Raw genomic sequence first — 18,622 nt, forward strand, 5'->3', positions numbered from 1 at the left:
TAAAGGTCTCTAAAAGACTAGCTTTCTTTTGCTTGAATTCTCTTTGCTATTTTCATTTAAGTATTTATTTAGGTATTAAATGTTTAGATATTGACAGATATCCTCTTCTTGTATAATCAAACTCTATTTAAAAATGTTATTTTGACTATTTTGAATTCTAAATCAATGATAATTTCTACATTTTGTTATCCTTTCTTTAATTTCTGCTTTCATTCTTGGAATTTATGCTGGCTTGAATTCTAGCTCAGTAATTCTCTGTGGAGATACATGTAATTTACTGTTAAATTCATGTGTTTTGTACTACCTTAACATTTATTTTATATCTTCATTGAAATTTTTTTTCTAGTTGTATGGACACAATTAGCTTAGTTATTTTAAAGTCTTTGAAGTTTTACTTATTTATTTTATTTGATGGAAAATAAGGCTTTTCTTGTTTTATTCTTGACTGGACACATGTTAATAGCTGTTTCAACATTAATAATCTAAGTCATTGCAAAGTAATTGAAATGATGATATATAAAATCTTTAATTTTACATGTGTGTGGGTAGATGTGAGTGTGCACTTGCCACAGGGTACATGTGTAGGTCAGAGAACAATTTTGAGAGTGAATTCTCTCCTTCCAACATACTGGTTCTGGGAATTGAGTAGTGGCAAGAGCTTTTACCTACTGTGCCATTTCCCTAGCCCAAGATATACAATGTTTAGTTCTTAATTACCGGATGTAAATAACTGTGTGTTTCTATAGTATAAGAGAGCTAGTATATTTAATTTTGATTAGCTAAACTTTGTCTCATATATAGAAAATAGAGGAAAATAACTACGAAATATTAAGATGAAAACAATTGCGGAAACCCAATCTCATTTCCAAGTTGTACATCTCTTTTATTTGAATTAATAGAAACAAATTAACTGTAAGAAATGTGAGAAACTGACAAAACAATTTATGAGATCAATAATAACTCATATTGTTAAATGTGTTATATTGGTTTTAATCCGTATAGAAACTGAAATACATGAGTGATGGCATTACCATGGAGCCTACTCACTGAACTTGAATTCAGTTCTCAAATGTTGAAACAGTTGCCTTGTTGAAACACTTGTGGATTTGGAACGTTTTGGTATATAATTTTACATCTTTTATAAAAGGATAGATAATAGTGAACAGAGTATCTCTGCACAAAGACTGTACCTCGTGATTAATTGGTGGTAGGAAAGTGTCTAAGCTTAATGAAAATAATAATAAATATCTCCTTTTCTGTCTGTAAAAACTGAGGGTAAGTTTTCTGAGAATACATAATCAATTGAAAACAGACCTCGACAGGCAGCCTCTCTGAAGCAAAAGCTATTTTACTACTTATTTCTGGAAGTGCTAGTTACAAAGAATCCAGATAACTATGAAAAATATACTCCAGAATTAAATATGTAAAAGTTCTCTTCATTTTCCTACTGAAAAAAGAAAAAGAATTTCCTAAATTGATTCTCTCTCTCTCTCTCTCTCTCTCTCTCTCTCTCTCTCTCTCTCTCTCTCTCTCTCTCTCTCTCTCTCTCTCTCTCTCGTAGTTATATACCCTTTCTTTTATGTATACTAAAATACTCCTGGTATTAGAGAGGTTATTCAGTAGTTCAGAACACTTTCTGTGCAAGCATGAAGACCATAGTTAACATCCTAGTACCCACTTAAAAGCTGGACATGGACCCCCCCCCATCTCATACACACACACACACATACACACACACACACACACCTGTAACTCCACTTAAAAGCTGGGCATGGACCCTCCCCCTTTCTCATACACACACACACACACACACACACACACACACACACACACACACACACACACACCTGTAACTCCAGTGCTGGGGGTGAGAGAGGCAGGAGGATTTGGGGGTTACTGGCTGGCAATCTCACAGGCAGTCTAGCTAGCTTTAAGTTCAAAGGACCATTTGTCTAAAGGGAGCAAGGTGGAAAGGGATAGAGATAGACGCCTGGTGCCTTCTTCTGGCTTGGGGGTTTATTTTTCTAGTCTGTCTTTTCCTCTGACTCATATACCTCATGTTTATTATTATTACTGTGTTGCTATTATTGTTATTATTTCATTCTGGACATTTTTTAAAATAGTATAGATTCTTCTGTCCTCTCCCAAAGGGCAGTAAATTAAGACCAGCAAATACATATAAGCTGATTGCCTTAATTCTTCAAGCATTGGCTTTGTGCTCTACTATGGCCAGGTTTTAGCTATTGTTTCTAACCCTCCTTATGGTTCCGAGATAAGCTTTGTTTATATTTGTGCCATTGTACCTTGAACACCCTAAGGTCATCTTCTGTCTCCAGCATTGTTTGATTTCTGAAGCCTTTGCTTTGCTTTCCAATCCCTGCTGAGGTTCTTGAGTCTCACCCAGTGCTCATGCAGTGGGGAACTTGAAGATGCCTGGGGAGGACTTCACAAATAGTCTTTGGAGGCAGTCCCTGCAGTTGCTCCTTTGTCTGCGATTCTGTCCCATGCATTCCAGCTGCTTTGACTTCCTTGTGCTCAGCTTCTTGTGTCTTCAGGTCAGGGAATCTTCCTTCCTTCCTTCCTTCCTTCCTCCTTCCTTCCTTCCTTCCTTCCTTCCTTCCTTCCTTCCTTCTCTACTTGTAATCTATTTCCCACACTATAAATTAAATTCATTCAGGTCTAGCCTGCAGGCTTGCTTGCCAGTGCCTGAGGCAGATATTTTATGTATAATTTGAGGCATCTCCACACAGTCCTGAATTTAATTATATTTTTCACTTCCTCTGTCTTCTCTGGATTAATAAATGACCGCCATTTCATTTTAAATTTTCTTTAGGAGCGTAGAGTGGCAGCTCTCCAAGAACTTGCCCGTCTCCTGAGACCTGGAGGGCAGGCCCTCATATATGTCTGGGCAATGGAACAAGAATATAAAAATCAGAAGTCCTCATACCTTAAAGGGAGCAAAACTAGCCATGAAGATGAAGAGGAGATAAACAGTGATACATCTACTGAAGGACTGCCAGTAAATCACATGCCTGACGGAGGCAGTGAGGACCCAGGATCATCTGTCCCCTCCGCTGTTAACATCAAGGAGGAAGGATGTAATCCACGGAAAGTTGAGCTTCCTGTTCATACAAACAGGACTTGTTTTCATTCCCAAGATGTGTTGGTTCCCTGGCACCTCAAGGGAAACCCTGGTAAAGACAAAACTGTTGAGCCATTTGGCTTAGCAGGATGCCCTGACCCAAGTCCCGTGTTTCATCGTTACTACCATGTTTTCTGTGATGGAGAATTGGAGGCTTCCTGCCAGGCTCTGGGTGATGTTAGCATTCTGAAGAGCTACTATGATCAAGGGAATTGGTGTGTTGTTCTTCAAAAGCTCTGATCATTTATGTGAACATATTCAAGTGTAAAGAAAGAAAATGCCTATTTGTTTTTTAGAAGGAGGCTAAATTATCATTTTAATCAACGAGGAAACTTGGGGGTGGGGGGCATTACCAAAGGAGAGCTAAGAGCAGAGTTTACTTAGGTAACATTCTGTCTGCTACTGTTACATGCCTTTTAAGTATGGTATTTAAAAGTGATTGGCATTAACTTGTGGAAAGTATGTGATCTTTGTGTAAGGGTACTGCATTTTGAAGATAAGCTTTTGTTATAAAGTGTTTATAAAGATCCTAAACTATGTAGGATCATAATGAAGCAATTATATAATTTAATGAAATGAGTAATTCTGGGCAATAGGAAATTATCTGAAGTTTTATCTACAACTGCCTGTTCCCAAATAATCATAGTAACTTTGTCACTGCATCTTTCTAGAACATTGTGGATGCCAGTAAAACTTTAGCCAGATTTAAGAGAAACTTAATTGAACAGATAATCATGAATTGCCTATTGTTTACTACTATGTACTAGGATTGGAGTTATGAACAAGGAGGTTTTGGTGCAGCTCATTGAAAGACTATGTGTTTCTACTTGAAGCCCTGGATTTAATACCCATTATCACAAACACAAACCAGCAGAAAACAAGAGCAAAGCCCTTATGCCTAGGACGCTTACCTTCTAGAAAGGGAGGTTGACAAAACAAACAAGTGAATATTGTGTTCATGGTAATCATAAATGCCATGGTTAAAAAAAAAAGTGAACTGGAGGCTGAAAGGTATATTAACCTTTGAGCAAAGATTGCTTTTTCATGACTGAAATAACTACCAATCCTGACTGATTTATTACCAGGAATTACTATTCCTGATCTATTGGTCTAAGCTCTGAAGACAACTCAAATAATTCCCTTTAACAGTTAAATTGAAAAAATTAAAATGTTATCAGCCATACCAAACTTTGCTCTTTCAGTCACAATTGGCTGTTTTTCCTTATTCATATTTTGTCACAATCCAGGAAGAATGAAGGCATTTTTATCTAGTAAGTGAAACCAAAAGCATGTTCTTGGCTACTACTAGTAAGATGGATCAATATCTAGCCAGACTGAGCTGACCAGGGAGAAACTTTTATGATTTTTATATAAAAAAAACATAATTTAAAGAAGGGAGTTAACATAATTGAGGGAACCATTATAGGTCTAAAGAGAAATCTGGCACTAGGGAAATGTCCAGAGGTCTACAAAGATGGACCCCAACTAAAAATCTAAGCAATAGTGGAGAGGCTACCTTAAATGCCCTTCCCTGATAATGAGATTGATGACTGCCTTATATGCCATCCTAGAGCCTTCATCCAACAGCTGATGGAAGCAAAGGCAGACACCCACAGCTAAGCACTGAGCCAAACTCCTGGAATCCAGTTGTAGAGAGGGCGGAGTGATGAGCAAAGGGGTCAAGACCAGGCTGAAGAAACCCATAGAAACAGCTGACTGAACAAGGGGGGGCTCATGGGACCCCAGTCTGATAGCTGGGAAACCAGCATTGGACCAACCCAGACCTCCTGACCGTGAGTGTCAGTTGAGAGGCCTGGACAGTCTATGGGGCCTATGGCAGTAGATCAGTATTTATCCCTAGTATATGAAGGGACTTTGAGAGCCCATTCCCCATAGAGGGATACTCTTTCAGCCTAGACACATGGGGGAGGGCCTAGACCCTGCTCCAAATGATGTGACAGACTTTGTAGATTCCCCATGGAAGGCCTCACCCTCTCTGGGGAGCAGAAAGGGGGTGGGATAAGGATTGGTGGGAGACAGGGGAGGAGGGAAGGGAGAGGGAACTGGGATTGTCATGTAAAACAAGCTTGTTTCTAATTTAAATAAAAAAGGAAAAAAAAGGAACATGTACATGTTTTAAGACCATCACTTGATTAAAAAATGTTTATAATTAACAAATTAAAAATTGTAGTAGGGCCCTTTCAAATGAGACTTCTATTTGCATATACAATATTCATTTTCTTTTCTATTTTTCACAAGGATATCAGGTAGTCCAGGTTGGCTTCAATCTTGCTATATACCTGATTTTCCTGCTTTCACCTCCTCAGACCTGGGATTATAGGTACCACCACAGTAGCCTAAGTATAATTTAAATATATATATATATATATATATATATATATATATGTGTGTGTGTGTGTGTGTGTGTGTGTGTGTGTGCATATTGAAAAATTAAGATGTTGTTTATATATTAAAGCAGCAGTTCTTAACCTGTGGGTCATGACTCCTTAGCAGCCAAACCACACTTTCACAGGAATCTCCTAAGACTATCAAAAATATTAGATATTTACTTTAGTATTCATAACAGTAGCAAACTTGCAGTTATGAAGTAGCAATGAAAATAAATTTATGGTTGGGAGTCACTACAATATGAGGGATGGTATTAAAGAATTGAATCATTAGGCAAGTTGAGAACCACTCTATTAAAGGAACATAAGGACCAGTAAGATGCTTAGTTGATACAGTTGTTTGCCATCAATCCTAATACCCTGGGTTCAGTTCCTAGGACCCACATGATAGAAGGTGAAAACAGAATCCCACAAATTGTCTAAATTGTCTTCTGACCTTTGTATACACATGTATACACAGGAACACACACACACACTACATATATATATATGTATACTTTTTTTTTGAGATGGGATCTCACTTTGTAATTCTGGCTATCATGGAACTAAAATGATCAGGCTGGTTTTGAACCTGTAGAGATCTGATCTCCTCTGCCAAGTGCTGGAATTAAATTCATGTGCCACCACATTTGACTAAATACATTTTAAAAAAACAGATATAAAGTCAGGTGGCATTGGCTTACACCTCTAATCCCAACACTCAGGAGGCAGAGGCAGGAGGATCTTTGTAAATTTGAAGCCATTCTGGTCCACAGAGCAAGTTCCAGTACAGCAAGAGCTACTCAGAGAAACCCTGACTCAAAAAAGAAGGAAGGGAGGGAGGGGAAAATGAGAAAGAGCAAGAGAGAGAGAAAAAAGACACTAGCTTAAAGATGGAGTTCCTGTCCCACCAGGACCTGTAGCCCTGTAATCCCAAATAAACACACAGAGGCTTATATTAATAATAAACTGTTTGGCCGATGGCTTAGGCTTCTTATTGACTAGCACTCTCAGTTATTAACCCATATCTATTAATCTGTATATTTGCACATGATCTTAGGCTTACAGGTGCCATGACACTGTGGCTTACCCATAATGCTCCAGCATGTTACTCTTTCAGTGACTACTTGGTGTCTCTGACATCTCCTCTCTGACTTTATTTTCTCGGAATTTTCCTAGTCTGGTAGCCCCGCCTGTATTTCCTGCCTGGCTACTGGCCAATCAGTGTTTTATTCATCAACCAATAAGAGAAACATATTCAAAGCATACAGAAGGACATTCCCCATCATTACCTGGTCCTAAATCAAAATTTGAATATTTTGTTTGTGAATTTAAGTTTAGAGGTAAACAACTTAGCTATGCTGATTGACCATAAGAAGAAAATTTCTTACAATTTATATTGATTGACTCTTTAGGCTAATTGGAATATTTCTTTATTCTTGGATATTTTAGAAAGAAACTTAAAGGTAGGCATAAGTGTTGTCTGCTCAGCAGTCTGAGCCCCAGAGGTCAAAACTGGCTATCATTACATAGTGAGACTGTCAAAAGAGTAAAACAGAAAAATAAGGTAAATCTCTTCTGTGTATCATTTTCATCATTTCTTCTTCCTTGAAACGGCATCCTTGGGTGTCCATCAAGAGTATAGTAAAATGTAAGTTCATTGTCTCTGCAGGACCTAAATGCAACTTACTTCATGTTTCCACCACTAGAATTAAGAAGTGTTTTTAGGGTTTTTTGTTGTTGTTACTTCCAGCAGCTTCAGGCTACCTACCCCTACCTTTGTGACTGGCATTTCCTTGAGACTAAACAACTGCTAGTGTGAAAGTCTTGGTAACCTTCTCCTAAAGTCTCTAGTAAACAACCTTTAAATTTCTTCAAAAAACAATTTTTATAAAGCAAGAGAAAATATAAACTATAACTCACAGGTTTTGTCAGTTATAACTATAATTCTGAAGAATTGTTTTTCTTTATTTAATGAAGGATATGATCTCAAGAGAATATCAAGATACCATGATGTATTGTGTATCATAGTTCATTATTTTACGGTATATCAGCTTTTGAATGAAAGCATCTGGGAGATGAGCAGAGCAATAATTTGATTAGAAGTATTGGCTGTCTGCATATACTTTTAAAACTATGATTTTTGGATGGAGCCTGTTCAAATAAGAACCCTGTGAGATAAAAGGCTAAGAAACAATAATGGGCCTATTCAATTTAATTCATGTTTTACAAGCTTAAAGAATTTTAACTGAAGTTGTGAAAATATAAGTTGTCATTATCTGGTGTCAGGTGTGAGCATGCTTTGGTTTTTTAGCTTCTGACTTCCTACATACCTTCATGCCTATGCCTGAGCTGATGTAAATTTGTCTAGTTTGGTGTTGTGATCTGAAAGAGAAATGTCCCACCACAGGCTTGTGTGTTAACTCCTTGGTCCCAGGTTGGTGGTGCTATTTGGGGTTGGGGGTGGGGCTTATGGAATGGCTACAGTGTGGAGGTTTGCTGGAGGAAGCATGTAGGAGGGCCTTAAGGATTTATGACCTTGCCCCATTTCCTGCTTGTTCTCTCTTGTGTGTTTCTGAGATATGATCCCTTACCTCCCTACTGCAGCCACCCACTGCCATAATGAACTCTATTCCAGTGGAACTGTAGGACAAAATAAATTCGTCCTATAAGTTCCTTTTTCCCATGGTGTTTTATCACTGCCACAGAAAGTATACATTTTTACGACAATATTTTCAAGCTAAATGTATTTAAAACTGAACACCACCACAGTAGCTGTGAAAATCTGGCAAATACATATCTGAAAGAGAAAATGATAATACTCACTTGTGCCTTCTTTGAATGGATTTATTACATGAAAGAGCATGACAAGTTCAAACATTGTACTTATTACATAGTAGACAGTAAATACCAATTTGCTCTATCTTCTTCTCCTACCCTACGAGTTCACCTGGAAGCCATGGAGTTTCCATCTTTCCTCAGCGATCTTGGAGTGTAGTCAGTTTGTCATGGACATTCATTAATGTACCTCTATCGTTCTATCATTGTTAATTCACTGATTGCCTGTTGCACCTCAGGTGTAATTCTTTTTGAAGAGAGTGGTGTATTATACTCAATGGACTATTTCAGAATAGATCATAATCAATAAGTATACATCATGTTCTGATGTGACCTTTTTCTCTTCACAGAGAAAAGAAGTAGAGCAGATAAAGAAGTTAAGAGAGTGAGAGAGCTGATAAATTCTAACTTCTGTAAAGGTGTGGATGGTTCTTTATAAGGTGACATTTAAATGTGACTGAGGTTGAGAAGTTAGTTATGTACTTACGCGGGGAAATAGAATTTCCGATAGAGGAAAAATACAGTGTAAAATTCTAAAGTAAAGGCTAAAATGAAGAACTGTAAGTAAGACCTGTCACTGAAACAAAGAATGAGAATTACTGCCATGTGTTCACAGATACAACCAACTGTAGACCAAAAACATTAGGAATAATTTTATCTGGGCTGAGCATGCACACACATTCTCTCAGAGTATACCTCCTGCAGCCATGATGCTTGGTCTTGCTTTCTTGAAAGGATTTAGAGTCGCTGAGAGACAGACAGACTTTTGGTTATGTCTGTGAGTACATTGTCCTGGGGGGAACACTTTCTCAAAATGGACAGCACCTTCCTGTAGGCATCCCAGATGAAACGCAGTCTGAGGAAAAAATCGTTTCACCTACATGCCTTCCTGTTTCTTTGTCATTGTGTCTGTCACTGCTGTTGCCTTCCTTGCTGGAAACTTCTTTTGCTTTCCAATGTTGATTGAATTTGTGAGTCTCCAGGGATTGCTGTGTCTGCTTCATGGTTTCTCTGTTTTTCCAGTATGTGGATGGCCAGTTAAACCGTCCAGTACCTATCGAGTAGCCAATCTAACCAATACCCACTTTATAATAAATGTATATTATTGTTGGTTACATTACTCTAAAGAACACATCTAATACACTAATGAAACTGTGACACTACATAGGTAGCATATTTATATTGTGTTAAGTATTAGAAGTAAACTAAAGATCATTTAAATATATAGGAAGATGTGTGCCAGTTACATTAAAATTTTACTTTTTATAATGGACATGTGTATGATGGGAGATGCCATTCTGAAATCTGTCTCTTATTGGTTGTTGGCCAATAGGGAAGCAAGATAGGTGGGACTAGGAGTTGAGGAGGACTCTGGGAAGGAGAAACACAGAGAGACATCATGTAGCCATCATAGGAATAAGAGGTCCGGACCCTTTCTCCGGTAAGAGAAATACTTAGATTAACAGTTATGAGATACCCAGTAAGAACCAAACAAACGGCCAACAGCTTCATAATTAATATAGCCTCCTGTGTGTTCATTTGGGACTGATGCGGCTCTGGAACCAGGAGGGTGGGAAGGCTTCACTCTACATAATTGTGTCAGCATGTGAGATTGAATTTCCACGTAGAATGACAAGGAATTAAAAGGAGTTTTAGAAAAAAGGAACGGAGAGAAGCACAGCTTCTTGGTGGCAGCATTTTTTCTCAGGTGGGCTCTGTTTTGCTAGCAACAAGCAAACTCATGTGGCTCACCTAAGGGAGTCTTCCTGACTCAGCATAAGCAAAAAACAGCAATGTTCTTTTATGAGGCTCTGCTAACAATTTAAAGGTGTGTACATACAGCTGGAAGTAGCAGTGACCACATCTCCAAGCCGTCAGCTTTTGCTGGAGGTCAGCATAGACTGAGGTGGTGAGCTGGAGTCACGCTTACGCCCGCCATCTTGGAAAAACTGCAGTTTAAACAGCCGTGGTTTTAACAGATAAGACACGTGGCCAGAAAAACATAGTTGGAGATAAGGTCAGAGGCAATGTAGGATACGCCAAAACATGGTTGGCTATCATTTGAGATTGCAAGCTCTTTGAAACAAATGACATGGTGAGATCCACTTTGAAGGGGATTTTGGCTGCTGTGTGAAGATTGGACAGTAAAGGGATGAGAATCTTTTAACAAAGTCCAGATTATAGGTGAGTATTGGCTTGTTATAGTCAACATGGTAGTATTGGACATAGGAGAACAGTATGCTTTGGATTATGGGTTTGGACATAGAAAGCCAAGAATTTCTGGTGAGTTGGATGTGTTGTGAGAGAATAAAAGGGGCCCACAATGCCCCCACATTAATGTGTAGAACTTCTCTGTGGTTCCTATACTCTGTTTTCCAGGGCTGCCATTCTTCAGTCCAAATGCAATTTTGATTTATCTTTTTTTTTCTCCTCTGTGATACCTGGCTTGAGGCTCCTATGGTGCTGCCCCAAGCTTATCTTCCAGATAGTGCATCTGCCAACAACCCCAACAATCGCTTTAAGTTTGGATATTCCCTCCATTGCTGAGCAGTAGGCTGTGCAATCTGTGTGTGAAAATAGGAGTAAACAGAACACAGTGCAAAAATTGTCATCACAAACTTCTTTGGGGACCGCTAGGTTGAGACAGATGCACACGTTAAGGGACTCCAAATCGTGTGGGCAGCAGGAATACAAGTAACTGATGTGGCTTTATTTTTAGTAAATCACCAAAAGAAGATACTTCCCTAAGAAGAGCCAGACATGCTGCAGGAAAGAAGGGGGAAAGTCGTGAAAAGGAAAGGTTGCTCCAAGTTTTCTTGCTACCTTACCTGATGTGACTATTTATAGATTGCCTTAACCTTTACAAAAACAAAAGAAGAAAGAAAACGATTAAGTGTGGATGGAAAAAGAAAGCCAAAAATATAAGATGTCATTTCAGACCACAAAATTACTACTTTTGAAAAAAGCAAGTGAAGGTTTCATTGATTTATAAGAAATGAATAACAAGCAACTAATGCCTTTTAAAGAATGTCTACTCTGCCATCCTTCATTCTTCAGTCCAAATGCAACTTTGATTTATCCTTTTTTTTCTCTCCTCTGTGATACCTGACTTTTAGTCTTTTAGTCTCTAGAAAGGAAAGGTTTTTTTTTGTTTGTTTGTTTTTCAGAAAATAAAAGATATGCTGGACTCAGCAGCACATATACAAAAATTGAAACAATACTGTAAAGATTATTATAGCCGTTGAGCAAGGATGGTGCTCAAAGCTATAAAGTATTCCATAAAAGAAAGCGCGTAAACCTATCCAAAATGTTAATATATGCTGAGAGAATTATGTTGAGTGAATGAACGTTCTCTTTACTTGTGATCCATGAATAATCTGTAGAGGCCTTGTGAATATGTAACACTTGGTGCAGGCATATGTGTAGAATATCTATTTATCTGTCAGCTTCTACAAAGTTAACAGATGTGATCTCCCTCTGCTTATGTTCATACAATTTTGAGTAGTCCCAGAGTTAGTGGCAGAAGATCCTATAGCTTTGAATATACAAAGATGTCTTTGTGGATTTGTCTAGTTCACATCTTCTAGTTCATGCTGGTGTCCCTACAAAATAATTAAATAAGAATGTATTAGATTTTTGCTTGATTTGTATGAAACAAACGGGTTCTAATCACCAAAACAGGTGACTTTGCTCCTAGAGTTAGTTATTCAAAGACTCTTTGAATGCAGCAAACAAGACTGGGTTTCTTTAATGAAGGAACATGCTACACTTCCTGAAACCTACCCAGTTAAGCTTTCTCACATGAGACTGAAAAGGGATTATAGCTTTCAAGCAGGGTAACTGGATTAGATACAAAGAAGTAAGCAGATAATGGGGCATGACTATATACTGGCTCTGAACTGGGTCTCATTTTAAGAAACTCAAGGCTTAAGGACGGTAGATCATCAGTGGAGCTTAGCTCAGTTGCATCTAACAGTGGGTCTGTTGGATTCTTCAGTCCAGACGGTGGTTATTTCCCCAGTTCTGAGATGCATAATTGGTATGGAAATACTCAAAAACTGGCTCAGTTTCTCTGAACTATGAAGTATCCTATCTTAATATTTAAGGTCATCTGGAAGCCACTGGAACAAACTTCCTAATGGAAGAAGTAAGGCAAAGCCATGATCACATGCCTGCAAAGATAGTAGAGATTAGCACTACCTGTAGTGAGTGCTGCAGGGGTGTATTTTCTTAGAGACTGGTATGGTGATTTCTACCATACCCCATTATAGCTCATCTTGTTCAATATAGAAAGTATATGGATGTTGAAGTGCAGCCATGTCATGAGTACAGCGATGTTGGCTAATTTCTAGAGTAAACCAAACCAGTACCTCCCCTTTACCTAGTGTGCCGCTAAAATTACTACCAAAATATATTTTTAACAAATTCTCCCTTTTCTTAGGTTACTCTAAGTAAATTTTGTATCATTTCAGTAGCTTAAAATATTTCATTCTTTTTAGTGACAACCCTGTTTTAGATTCTTGATATGTACTTTAATCTAAAGCATACATCTCTATATCATGTTTTACTTAGCAGTAATAATAACTCATTAAGGCCTCCCAGAGGGCCTGCTCTCCTAACTAGGTATTCAACGTTCTTCCTTTAGATGCCCCGGGTTTATTGATGACTCCCTTCCTTAAACTCTGTACCACATACAGTCTGCACCTCAGAATTTCAGGCTGTGGGTTGATTGTGTTTTGAATTGTTCATTATCACTCCATGTGCTTTGGTTCATCAACCTTTTCTGATGGCTGTTCCCAAACATTTCATGTCATTTTTCTCCTGCCTCAAGATTCACCCCTCTCTGATTTTCTGCAATGCTGCCCAAGTGAGTTGTATAAAACCTAAAAATCTCAGACCTTAACTGGACTCTGAGTAACTTCTAATTCTTTTGCAATGAATCCTGTAAACAACAACTTCTCATTCCTTTATTACTGATGTTAGAACTATAACTGCTGCCTTCAATAGAGAGAAAATGAAAGGATGTGGATTTGAAACAAGGAAAATTAATGTAGCAGTAGAAAAGATAATTGAGACTATGTTCTACTTTAAAATTCAATTTAAACTAGACACAGAGCCCTGGATAATGTAGTGTTTGGTCCTCTCTTTGCAGAGTGTTACATATGCAAGTGCAGATTTCCTTAAATGAAAAATCTGTGTGCCATCAGTTACAAAATAACCTTATTTATACATATTTCCTTAGTCACTGTTACAGTGCTGTGAAGGATACCATAACCAAGGCAATTCTCGTAAAAGAAGACATTTAATTGGAGGACTGCCCACAGTTCAGAGGGTGTGTCCATTATCATTTACATAGGGAATGTGGCATAATGTAGTGGTAACTGAGAGCTACATCCTGATCTGCAGGCAGAAAGACACTAGACCTGGCATGAGCTTTTGAGCTTTTGAGGGTTCAAAGGTCATCCCAAGGGACACACTTCTCTGACAAGGCCATACCTATTCCAACAGGGCCATTCCTCCTAATCCTTAAGTCCTTTCAAATAGTCCCACTTCCTGATGATTAACCTTTCTAATATATGAGGTTAAGGGTGCCATTTTTAGTATAAATAGCTTATTTACATAGTTTTAGTCTACAGAACCTAACTGCTTTCTTTAGAACAAGAGAGTTTACAAATGACCATATTGTTTCTTTTGTCAGACACTTCTTCAAGCAAGGCAGTGTATGTATATATGATCACATGCTTTTAGAATATTAAACAGTGGATATTAACATTTTATGTTTGTTTTACTCATTTATCAATAACTAGTGTTTTAAACCATGATTGGCCTCCTACTAAGATGTAAGTGATCAGGAGGAAGGAAAATTTTCAAAGACTCCCTTGAAAATTTATAAAAACAAGTTCTTTGTAGCATCTTTAACTCATCACACATCTTTCCACCAGATAAACTAAGTACATTGATTATTTTTCTTTTCCCAACATTTGTTTTGAGGCTGTAACAGTAGGACAGTTTATTGACTGACTTGATCCTCTGTACAATGAATGGTCTTATATTGTTTCTCCAGTAATCTACAAGTTACATCAAATTTGTGTATTACAGACATCCAAGAGACACAGCTACAGGGTGGCTCATGTGCATGGCTCGTGTCTAGGATTGACGAGAAGGCCAGGTTTCAACATATCTGAGCCTAGACTGTCCTCAATAAGGACATCTCAAGGCCTAACAAGATGCAGGCATTACCCGTGTTTCTCTTTATGCAGTTGGAGCAGGTGAACCCTATGGGGTGAATGGAGATACAGGCAGCTTGTCAACAGTCAGGCAGCTCTACTGTAGCTGTAACAGTATCTGTCTGGTCTCTCATCATCATACTGGGATACGGAACAGAGAAGGTAAGGAGGGAAATTATCAAAATATAGTTTTTAGTGTCCCGACGTTTTCATTTCCTCTTCAATACTTCTTAACAACAAAATGAACTTTCACAGCACTTCTGACCAACAGAGAAGCCAGGTTCCTGAGAAGCGCCAGACAGACTGGCTAGCAGTATTTCATGGTACGCTCCTCTGGGTGCCTTTGGTATTAGGTGAGCAGGTGCAGCAGGCCTTCCAGTCAGCTCTGTACTGGCTGGTTACTCTCAATTCTGATGGACAGGTACATCTGTACAGGGTGCAGCCTTCCAAACCTAATGAGTCAAATCAAACAATAGCACTTTGAGGAGGGTATGGGGGTGTAACCATTGAAGTTTGTCATTTTACATTCTGCTGAGGTGCCAGAGGTAAGAGGAAAGAGAAATGCCTTATCTCAACTTTCCTGTTGTCATCCCTGTGAACCAATCAAATGTAGCACAGATAAGGACTAGTATTTTGATACAGAGATTTATTTAAGCAAGATACAATAAACACAACAAGGAGGTCCCTGTTTTGTTTTGTTTTCTTTTATGAGAGATAACCTTACACTCAATGCATCTCACACCCAATGATGAGAACTCTTCCTGCAACACTAACTCTCAACCTCTATAGTGTGTGTGTGTGTGTGTGTGTGTGTGTGTGTGTGTGTGTGTATCGTGAGATAGTGAGTGTTTTGTTAAGTACACCTTTATGTAAGTACACCAAGGAGGTGAAGTGCCTGTGGAGGCCAGAAGAGGGCGTGGGGTCCCCTGGAAACAGCTACGTCTGGTTGTGAACCTCCATGTGAGTTCTGGATATGAATTTAGGTCCTTTGCAAGAGCAGTTAGCACCTCAAACCCCCCACCCATCGCTCCAACTCCGTTATATTTAAAGACACCATCAACAAAAAATATTGAATCTGAAGAGCAATTTTTTTTTTCCTTTTCCCCCAGGTCCTCCTGACTTTCTGATTAGCTTCCCTTTAGCCTGGTGCACCATCACAAGAAGTCAGGCAAGAACGTAGACGTCTGGGTTTAATTAACTTCTAGAACTCTAATTTACTGGAGTATTTTTAAGAGTCTCGGTAAGACAGGAGCTATATAGTGCAGGGTGCATAATTACGCGTGTTGATTATTAACTCAGCGTTTAACGAATGAAGCACACCTAAAACGTCAGCTGTGCGGGGGACTTTCAAGGTTCGGTCAAACCTTTTGCTGACAGACTTTCAATCTGCGCCTGCTCCGTTGGCATAGAAACGGCCCTTCCCTACTGCTCTGAAATGCGGATTTGGTTCTTGGATTGCGACAGTCGTAAATTGAGGTTTCCCGACGGCTTCCTCGCTTTACGATAGCTACAACTATGGCGGCGTTGGGTGGAAGGTTTGAAAGCGCTAGGAGTATCGAAGAGCGAAAAGAACAGACGCGAATTGCCCGGGCCGAAGTGTTACGCCAGGTACCTCCGCTGTGGAGGGTTTTCTTTCTTCCTTGTAAAGCCGAGGCTTGCACCGAGCGCTTCCTGCATTCTAGGCCAGCCCTTTTCCAGAGAATCCGTCTTTCGTTCTTGAAATGCTCTGGTTTTTTATCTTAGATCTCGGAAAGTTATTTAGAATTGTAGGACTTGACACTCCTGGGAAGCAGCCCACCTACGCCTCACGCCTCTCCTCACGTCGATATTCGTCACGCCAGGCTGCGGTCTGTTTTTCCCCTAAATGCTGTGTCCCGCTCCGTTTGCGCACTCTCTTTGCAGAGAGAGAGATGTTACTGGGTTCCTGAGCTTTTGCGTCAAATATTCTTGATATTTCTGCCGCCTGGATCGCTCGGTTTCGTTGTCTCTTTTGCCATTAAAAAAAAAAAATGAGCAACACATATCCCCCCTCCCTCCCCTGTCCCCTACTCTTCCAATTTACTTAGGAGATCTTGTCTATTTTCCCTTCCTAGGCGGATCTATGTATGTCTCTCCTAGGGTCCTCTAGGTTCTCAGGGCTTGTGGCCTGTAGGCTGGTTGTCCTTTGCTTTAAATCTGATATCCACTTATAAGTGAGTACATATTTGTCTTTCTGGGTCTGGGTTATCTCACTCAGGATGTTTTGTTTTGTTTTTTCTAGTTCCATCCATTTGCCTTCAGATTTCAAGATGTCATTTTTTTTGTTTGTTATGTTTTTCGGTTTTTTTTTTTTTGATTTCCAATGTCTAAATGTACCATATTTTCCTTATCCATTCTTTGGTTGAGGGGCATCTATGTTGATTCCAGGTTCTGGCTATTACAAATAATGCTACCATGAGCATAGTTGAGCAAATATCCTTGTGGTGTGAGTGTGGATTGCCCAGTTTCTATGAAGACACCAACTTTGTCGTAGTCCAAGTCGTTTCCTCCGATGTCTTGGAAAACACATTTGAATCCAATGGGCATTCTTCCTTTCTTTCAGTTCCATCCTCTACTGATTGAAACATTGTTTGGCATAAGAGACTCAGAATATGTGTCTCCCCAAAAAAGTTTGGGAACAGAATTCTTACTAATATTGACATGTATGAAATTTATAAAAATGGAAAAAGTAAACTATTGAATTATCTGATAAGTTTTTCCCGATTGTGACAGCACAAAGGGCAAATTTGCAGTTGAAAAACAATAGTGTTTCGTAATGATTTTTTTTGGTGGGTTTTTTTTAAGGGGAAAGACTTTTAATAAGTTTAAATGAATATAAAGAGTAGAAAAGACAGAAAGAATGAGTAATGGCCAGTCACACTTTACGGGAGTGAGTGAGCACCTAGTCTTGGACAAATAAACCATTGTGATTATTCATTGATCTCAAGGTAGGTATGATAATATTCTTCATTATTATCTGCCTGGTATTTCCAGAAGTTCTAGGAGGAAACTCTTTGTAAACTGTGATGAATTTTATAGGGATCTACATATGGGACCAAACTCAGCTTTGATATTTGAGAGGTACATGAGAAAGCAGAAGAAACTTCTTGGGAAAACCTTGCATTGTTTGGCATTTGTTGACTGTTGACTAGAAACTAGCAATATGATCCTTTCTTTTTAAGAAGCTTTTTTTTTCTTCTCAGACAAAATATTGGGGTACAGATATTGCCCGTTGAAGGCATGGAAAAAAGTCAGCTTTATAACTGTTGCAAAAGTCTAAAGAATTGTTACAGGGATGATGAAGGTTAAAGTGATTCCAAGTCATGTTTGAGACAGGGAGAAAGGAGGACATAGGCTGGTCCTGGACAGGAGACTATGTGCGATTCGTACCCAGATTTACTGAAGGCTTGTAGTCCCAAAGAAAAGGTATTGTTAGGATTAAAAAAAGTTTTCCAATACTAGTAGAAGCAAATTTATTGTCAAGAATAAACCATTTTATTAACTAGGAATCTTTGTATGAAAGTGCTACCAAGTTTTCTTTTTGTATTTGAAAAGCAGTTATATTAATTGTGAAATTGTCTTTTGTATCCTTTTGTTATAGGCCAAAAGTAATTTTGAAAAAGAACAAAGGCGTAAAGAACTTAGGCAACTTCGAGGTGAGGACACATGGATGCTACCTGATGTAAATGAGCGGATTGAACAGTTCTCACAGGTGAATAGTAACAGAGCTCTTTGACGTGATAATGGTAGGACTTGTTTTCTTGATCTTGTATTTTTAGAATGGGTCTTTCTATGTAGACCTGGGTAACCTGGAACTTGTTAGGTAGACCAGCCTAGCCTCAAAAGCACGGCAATCTGCCTTTCTCTGCCTACCAAGTGCTGGGATTAAAGGTACTAAAGACATGTGCCGCTATGCCTAGCTTATGTCTTTTCTTTTTAAAGCATAATTCAGTTAATATTGAGAAACAATTTTTTCTTCATGTTTCTGTGTTCTTTCTATCTCTGTTTCT

The 18,622-nt window shown here is 38.7% G+C and overlaps 2 protein-coding genes across 10 annotated transcripts in view; both read left to right on the forward strand.

Annotated features, from left to right (window-relative positions):
- The window catches only part of Alkbh8 (alkB homolog 8, tRNA methyltransferase), a 48,706-nt gene extending 44,087 nt beyond the window's left edge, over window positions 1-4,619 (forward strand). For all 5 annotated transcript variants that reach the window (XM_040735577.1, XM_040735576.1, XM_040735578.1 and 2 more), the window contains one exon: window positions 2,834-4,619. In XM_040735577.1, the coding sequence (XP_040591511.1) occupies window positions 2,834-3,382 (549 nt within the window). In that variant the 3' untranslated portion in view covers window positions 3,383-4,619. The remainder of the gene's footprint in view (window positions 1-2,833) is intronic.
- Window positions 4,620-16,032: 11,413 nt separating this feature from the next.
- Window positions 16,033-18,622, forward strand: part of Cwf19l2 (CWF19 like cell cycle control factor 2) — a 52,802-nt gene continuing 50,212 nt past the window's right edge. For 2 of the 5 annotated variants that reach the window (XM_040735674.1, XM_040735673.1), the window contains exons 1-2: window positions 16,033-16,202; window positions 18,214-18,324. In XM_040735674.1, the coding sequence (XP_040591608.1) occupies window positions 16,110-16,202; window positions 18,214-18,324 (204 nt within the window). In that variant the 5' untranslated portion in view covers window positions 16,033-16,109. The remainder of the gene's footprint in view (window positions 16,203-18,213; window positions 18,325-18,622) is intronic. The other 3 variants (XM_040735671.1, XM_040735672.1, XM_040735670.1) reach the window with 2 other exon arrangements.

This window comes from Mesocricetus auratus, unplaced genomic scaffold (genome assembly GCF_017639785.1).
Source record: "Mesocricetus auratus isolate SY011 unplaced genomic scaffold, BCM_Maur_2.0 Super-Scaffold_100047, whole genome shotgun sequence".
NCBI lineage: Eukaryota > Metazoa > Chordata > Mammalia > Rodentia > Cricetidae > Mesocricetus > Mesocricetus auratus.